We start from the raw sequence: 7,667 nt of genomic DNA on the forward strand, positions 1-7,667 counted from the left end.
ATGTTTGGGCAACCCGCGCCGCCCCGGTCACTCCAGTCACGCTACCGGCAGGATCTTAAAGGCGCCGGTCCCGAGCCCCGGTTCCCCTCTCCCTCAACCCCGGGCTGCGCCCCGGCTCCACCGAGCCCCTCTTTCCCCCTCCCCGCAGCCCCGGCTCCGTTCCCCCTCCTCGCCGCCGGTGCCCGCAGCCCCGGGATGTCTCCGGCGTCCGGAGCTGGGAGCGTGGGAAAGCACCGCCGGTGTCCGCAGTGCGGGGCAGGAGCAGGGCATCCCCCCCCCCGGTGCCATCCCAAAGGAGCCCCGGGAACACGCACGGATGAGCGCGGACCACGCTCGCCCCCCCCTCCCCGCAGTGCTTTAGCGGTCCTCCCCGTCGGCGGGGGCTGCCGGTGGCTCCGACGGTGCTCCCCGTGGGAGCAGAGGGGGAAGAACCCGGGCTACGGGGCACCACCGGGTCCCCCCGCCGGTGCGGGGCCGCTCTGTTGGCCCGGTGCTGTAGGGCAAGGGGGGCGGTGGGGCAGCCCCGGGGGTCACGGCCCTCGCTGCCCCGGCCCAGTTAAAGATTGTCCAAGTTCGCGTGCGAAGCGGCCGTGCCCTCCGTCACCTCCTGTCCCCTGGGCACAGGGCAGCCGCGATGGGGCAGGCGGATCACGTCGGGGGGATGCTCGGGGACCACAGCGGGTCTCAGGTAGGGCTTGCACCTCCAGTCCCGCCCCCATCCCCAATCCCTATTGGGCGACTGGTCAAGACCTGTCCTTCAAGGAGGGCAAGCGGGACCAGACGTAGCCCGAATCTCATCCCTTCCACCCTCAACCCCCCCTATCCCCAGCCCAGCCACAGCGGGATGGGACAGGGGCCGTGGGGTCCCGCCCCGCGGGGGTGGGGGGGGGGGGGGTCCGGGAGGGTGACACTGGGGACATCGCGTGCGAAGGGGCTCCGGACTGACCCGGGAGGGTCACTGCAGTCACGCTATGACCGGGTGGGGGGGGAAATGGCTTTTAAAGGACCAGGGCGGTGGCCTCACGTCCAGGAGCCTGGCCCGGGGTCAAGGTGGCGCCGGAGCAGCTCGGGATCAGCCCCCCCCCGGCTGGCTGGGGTGGGGGGTCCCCAGAACTGGGGGCACTGGGCACACTGGGCTGTATCCCCTCTGCCATGGGATGCTGGTGGCGGCAGCCCCCTATGCCACTTCTGTCCCCCTTGGTGGCACAGGGACATCCCTCGAGAAGGCAGTTTCCCACTGTGCAAAGCTGAGGGTCTCAGTTGTGCCACCACAAACGTCCCCTTTGGGGTCCAGGGGACACTGAGCGGTGCCCCAGCCCGCTCTGATGTGTCCCAAGCAGAGCTGTCCTTCCCCAAGGGACAGACTGCACTGTCTTTACCCACGTCTCTGGAGAAGGGCTGCTTGGGACACATGGAGCGGGCAGGACACGTGGCTGTGCCCATAAACCCCATGCAGAGGTATCCCTGTGCCTTCACTGTGGCACCCACACCTGCAGCTCCCAGTGCAGCCACGTACCTCCGGCTGTGCGTGCACTCACCCTACATATCTATAGGTGCATCTATACATGCAGACTATACATACACATAGCACATACAGCGCCATGTGTATGTGCCATGTGCATGTAGCATATATACCAATGCACTCATGCCCATTTTAACACTCCTTTATGCACACAGACACTCTATGCATGCATATGGACAACCTATACATGCACACAGACACATTATACATGCACACAAGCACTCTATACATGCACACAGACACATTATACATGCACACAGACACGTTATACATGCACACAAGCACTCTATACATGCACACAGACACACTAGACATACAAACAGACACACTATACGTGCACACAGACACTGTACATGCACATGGACAACCTATACGTGCACACAGGCACACTATACATGTATACAAGCACTCTATACATACACAGACACACTAGACATGCAAACAAACACCCCATACATGCACACAGACACATTATACATGCACACAGGCATGCTATACATGCACACAGACACATTATACATGCACACAGACACGCTATACATGCACACAGACATTATACATGCACACAGGCACATTATACATGCACACAGGCATGCTATACATGCACACAGGCATGCTATACATGCACACAGACACATTATACATGCACACAAGCACTCTATACATAAACACAGACACACTAGGCATACACATGGACACCCTATCCATGTACAGAGACACACTAGACATGCATACAGACATGCTATACATGCATACGGACACATTATACGTGCACACAGACACCCTAGACACGCACACAAGCACTCTACCCATGCACACGGTCACACTAGACATGCACACAGACACTATACACACGCACATAGCCCATGTACAGACACACAGCACGTTGATGCTCTTGCACCCACGTTCACACACACTGCCACGCGTGCACACAGGGTGTACACCAGGATCCTCTTGCTCCCGTGTCTGTCCTTGCACGCACACACACGCTGGTGCGAGGTGCCTGGCACTGAGCAGAGTGGATCTTAGCAGCCAGGGTTTTGTAACTGTTCTTGCCAAACACTAATGAACGGCGTCACTGCTGTTAATGAGCCTGATTAGAGCAGATGTTGAAAGCCTTTATTAAATATTAGCTCAGCTTTTACCTGCGCCAAATTCCCACATCCAAAGATGGAATGAAACTGGATGAGCTGAACCCCAAAGCTCAGCTCGTTCCTGCTCATCCCGGCTGCCATCCCAAAGCCTTGATCCTCCCCAGCTCCACCAGCAGCCCCAGCGGCTCCCACCTCTCCGGCTGGGTTTGGGGAAGGATGAGCTGCCCCAGCCTTGCCCCCGCTGCCCCATGCACCTCTCCTATCTGTGGGGCTCACCTCCTCCCCTCTGCCCCGCCACTCCTCTGCTGTTTGCCACGGAGGAGCCGGGGGAAGCGAGCCAGCCGCCTTCTCACGCGAACCTGGGCAATGGTTAACCTGAGCCTGGCTCTGCCGCCGGCCACGAGGTCCTGCCACCACCGGTGCCAGGGCACCGCGACCACCTGCTGGTACCCCAGGGATGCAGGGGGCTGTGGCTGCGGGTGCCCTGCTGCAAACACATCCCCTCACTGCTGCCAGCATCTCCAGAGTGGCCACGGAGCTGACAGCGCTCTCTGTGCGCTGGGACCAGCCTGGTCAGCCTGGGAAAGGGCTTTGGCACGCACATCCCACCAGGCAGTGATGATGGGAGAGCATCCTTCATCATCCCCAGGGCAGCACTTAGGGACCCCCCGTTTCTGCCTCCCTGTCCTCAGGAACCCACTTCTGCCTCTCATTCTGAGCTCCAGGGCAGGCACGTGCCCTGGGCAGGAGGAGAAGTCATCATTCATCCCCCAAACCCCACTGGAGCTGAGGAAGGGTCTTCCCTGGTTCTTGGGCTGGCCCCAGATGGGCTTGTTCCAGTTCGTTAATAGGTAGCTATTCACCAGTGAGCCCAAAGAGATAAGAAGTGCAGGGAGCACATATAAAGCCATGGCCTTCCAGATAGCAGGAGAAGAAGGTCCAGGCAGCAGGAGAGGATCCCCTCTGCTCCCCAGGACAAGCAGATACCCTCTGCCTCTCTTTGCTGGGAGCTACAGGCAGCAAAACCCTGTCTATCGCAAGGACCTGCAGGTAGGAGACAATGTGTGCATGTGTGTGGCTTTGAGTACCCATCTTCTGCAGGGAAAGGAGTGCTGTTACAGGCTCTGGGGGGCTGAGGTCCCCCTTAAGCAATGGGTGTGTTTGGAGTCTTTAGAGGTCTCCAGCTTTTACGTCTTGAAAACCCCTAAGTCCAGCTCCATCACCCTGAACTGTCTGAGGGCACTTGATGCCCTTTCTCAGCATCAGGAGCATTCGCAGGACTCAACCTCTTGCTGATCCTGGCTCTTTACAACCCTTCACTCCTTTAGAGTTCCTGCAGGCCAGCAGCAACGAAGGCAGCGATGTCTCTGGTGGGAAGCCAAGGCGTTATCTCAGCCACCGAGCTCCTCCTGGCTGGTGCCGTGTTCTGCCTGGTGTTCCTGCTCATCCAGTCCCTCCAGCAGCGCGTGCCCAAGGGGCTGAAGAGCCCCCCCGGCCCCAGGGGCTTCCCCATCCTCGGCAATGTGCTGGAGCTGAGGAAGGACCCGCACTTGGCGCTGACCCGGCTGAGCCGGCGCTATGGGGACGTGATGGAGGTGAGGATCGGCACCCGGCCCGTGCTGGTGCTGAGCGGGCTGGACACCATCAAGCAAGCCCTGGTGAAGCAAGCAGAAGACTTCTTGGGCCGCCCCGACCTCCACAGCTTCCGCTACGTTGCGGATGGGCAGAGCCTGACCTTCAGCCCCGACACCGGGGAGGTGTGGAAAGCCCGCAGGAAGCTGGCCCAGAACGCCCTCAAGACCTTCTCCATCACCCCCAGCCCCACGGCCTCATCCTGCTGCCTCCTGGAGGAGCACGTCTCCAAGGAGGCCGAGTACCTGGTCACCAAGTTCCTGCAGCTCATGGAGGAGGAGAAGAGCTTTGACCCCTACCGGTACCTGGTGGTGTCCGTGGCCAACGTCATCTGCGCCATGTGCTTTGGCAAGCGGCACGACCACAACGACCAGGAGCTGCTCAATATAGTGAACACCAGTGACCGGTTTGCTGCTGTGGCTGCTTCTGGCAACCCTGCAGACTTCATCCCCCTGCTCCAGTATCTTCCCAGCCGCTCCATGAGCTTATTCATAGATTACAACAAGTCCTTCCTCCGTTTCATGCAGAAGTTTGTCAAAGAGCACTACCAGACCTATGACAAGGTAAGAGCTTGCAGGACCCTCACCTGCACCAAGTGCATCCACACTCTCTGCCCCTCTCTGGTAGCGAGTTGTTTGCTTCCTTGCAGCCAAGCATCAGTGGACATCTATCTTCTTGCAGTTATCGCTGCATGGTCACGTCCACCTGCAGTCTCTCCATGTGCAGTCTAGCACTGCAGTCCTACTTCTCCTCCACAGCCATGTGTGGTGGAGCTGGTTTGCAGGCTGACCATCTGATCTGCACCCTGGAGAACCATCTCCTTGGTTTCATAGGTTGCAAAAGCAGTAGGGACCATGGGGGCTGAAAGGTGATGCTCTCCAGAGCTCATACAGCCCTCGGCTCCTCCAGCACAGGGTGGTAGCTCAGTAACACCCATTCCTCACTGGTTCTGCTGCCATGGCTTGTCTTCTCTTCCCTCTAGGACTACATCCGAGACATCACTGACTCCCTCATTGGGGAGTGCCTGGAGAAAAAAGCGGTGACAAACCTTGCGGCGCAGGTCCCCGAGGAGAAGATCGTCAACCTGGTGAATGACCTCTTTGGAGCAGGTGCCTTTCCCCACTGGCTCCTTCACTACTGAAGGTTTTCACAGGCTCCTCATGTTATAGCCCTGTCTGACCCAGCTTTGCCCAACACCAGGCAGCCAGTCTGGGTCTAGGCACTCACTCTGCAGCTCACTGGTCTTGCTTGACCCTTTAGGGAGCGCCATGGAAAGCAGCATCGAGCGTCAGCTCTGGGAAGAGGCTTTAGGGGAAAGAGAAGGGCTCAGCCAAGCCTCACAAGCCAGGGTGGCTTCTCCTGGTTGAGGGAGATGTCTGTTCCCTGATTCATCTTTGAGCTCCTTGTGGAAACTCCCCTGATTCCGGAGAATTCCTACAAACCTGACATAACGCAGGGGTGAATCAGGATGAATGAGAGCAGACTGAGCCGGGCAGGCTTTCTCTGACAGGATAGAACCTGAGTCTCCCTGTATGCCTCCTTAGCCATCCCAGACTGCTTTGTGGCATGGTTAGGGAGTAGGGCAAGTGCCCAGCGTGTTGTGCAGACCTCATCGACACGCTTTCCTCTCTGAGCAGGCTTTGACACTGTGACCACTGCCCTGTCCTGGAGCCTCATGTACCTCGTGGTGCACCCCCACATCCAGAAGAGGATCCAGAGAGAACTGGGTGAGTCCAGGAACCCCACGGGCCAAAACCTGGCGCTGGCCATGGCTGACCCCAACCTGCTCCTTCCTTTGGCCTCCCGCAGACCAGACCATTGGCCGGGAGCGCAGACCGAGGCTGTCGGACCGGGGCGCGCTGCCCTACACAGAAGCCTTCATCCTGGAGGTGTTCAGGCACTCCTCCTTCGTGCCCTTCACCATCCCGCACAGGTAAGGGTTGCTGGGGCTGCAGAGGAAGTGGAGGGACAAGGTGGACTTGAAGCATCTCATCAGTGGTGCGGTGAGAGGGCAGGGAGATCCTTATTGACCTGTAGGATGCTCATGGACATTGGGAGCTCAGAGCTCCATATAGGAGCTCCCAAAGAGCCATTCTGCTGACTTCACTGCAGATACACCACCCAGCTTATGCAGGGGTTATCCAATCCTGCTCATGGACAATGCAAATGTCCCTCATGAAGCCATCCCTTTGGGCTTCATCTTTACTTCACCAGCACCAGAAGCAAATTAACAGTTCCCTGAGGATGCAGAAGGACCTTTCCTCTTCCCAAATTCTTGGAGTCTTTTCTCTCTCCAGCACAACCAGGGACACGGTGCTGAATGGTTACTACATCCCAAAGGACCGCTGCGTGTTTATCAACCAGTGGCAAGTAAACCATGATGAGTAAGTACCTCCTGAGGCAGAACGCCTCCAACCGTGACATACAGGACCCTGCCTGCACTGTTATCTTCCTGGGTGGAAGTGGGGTCAACCTGCTCTAAAAGGGAGAGGAATCTTCTAAACATGGGGATGTTCTTACTGGCAGCTCCCACCTTCCAGTCCCCTACACTCATGGCCAGGATTCAGCATCTCACCACCTGATGTGTTCCCTTCCAGGAAGCTTTGGAAGGATCCACAGGCCTTCAACCCGGAGCGTTTCCTCAGTGCTGACGGCACCGAAGTGAATAAGGTGGAAGGGATGAAGGTGCTGATTTTCAGCCTGGGGAAGAGGAATTGCGTTGGGGAGACCATTGCTAGGTGGGAGGTCTTCCTCTTCCTGAGCACCTTGCTGCAGCAGCTGGAGTTCAGGGTGCGGGAGGGCAAGCAGGTGGACATGACACCACTCTATGGGTTGACCATGAAGCACCATCGCTGTGAGCACTTCCAGGTGAAGCAGCGCTTCCCTCTGAAGGCATGAATTGAGCAGAGCTTATCCATTGCCTGGACATCACCGGGAGGGCAAAGCCCTGGGTGTCCTTGGAGTGAAATGGGGTCTGGTGCAGATATATGGGATGATGAAATAAACTGAAGCTGTTGGAACTCCTTGTCTTGTTCACTTTGTAGCATTTCTTGCTTCTTCATTGTTCCAGCATTTCTAGTGTTGGATATCCCATCACATCTGGTCCTGGTACCGCAAAAGCACATTATTGGGGTGTGTGAATGGTCTTTTGCTAGAAGGAAAGGGAACGTACCCCAAACCAAACTATCTGAATACTACTGGGCTGTATCCTTTGGTAACTGAAGGACACCCAACCCATGCCATAATCCCATGGCCTCCATCAATGTTTAAGATCTTGGATGAACTGATGCCCAAAGCTTGGGTGGAGAGGAGGGTGTTGTTACTGAGGTCCAGCCAACTATTATTAGTAGTAGTATTAACTATTATTGATATCAACTATTATTGAGCTCCAGTACTGGTATTCCTGGGCTCATTTTCAC

The 7,667-nt window shown here is 57.2% G+C and overlaps 1 protein-coding gene across 1 annotated transcript; it reads left to right on the forward strand.

Moving 5' to 3' along the window:
* The first annotated feature begins 3,559 nt into the window (after positions 1 to 3,559).
* On the forward strand, positions 3,560 to 7,268 carry LOC133210522 (cytochrome P450 1A5-like). The gene is made up of 7 exons (XM_061349989.1): positions 3,560 to 3,666; positions 3,945 to 4,811; positions 5,231 to 5,357; positions 5,886 to 5,975; positions 6,058 to 6,181; positions 6,546 to 6,632; positions 6,846 to 7,268. Exons 2-7 carry the CDS (start codon positions 3,978 to 3,980, stop codon positions 7,144 to 7,146), a joined length of 1,563 nt encoding a protein of 520 aa, XP_061205973.1. The 5' UTR covers positions 3,560 to 3,666; positions 3,945 to 3,977; the 3' UTR covers positions 7,147 to 7,268.
* The last annotated feature ends 399 nt before the right edge of the window (positions 7,269 to 7,667 follow it).

Source organism: Neopsephotus bourkii, unplaced genomic scaffold (genome assembly GCF_033783945.1).
Source record: "Neopsephotus bourkii isolate Nb327-2 ecotype Australia unplaced genomic scaffold, CSIRO-AGI_Nbou_v1 NB_463, whole genome shotgun sequence".
In the NCBI taxonomy this organism is placed as follows: Eukaryota; Metazoa; Chordata; class Aves; order Psittaciformes; family Psittacidae; genus Neopsephotus; species Neopsephotus bourkii.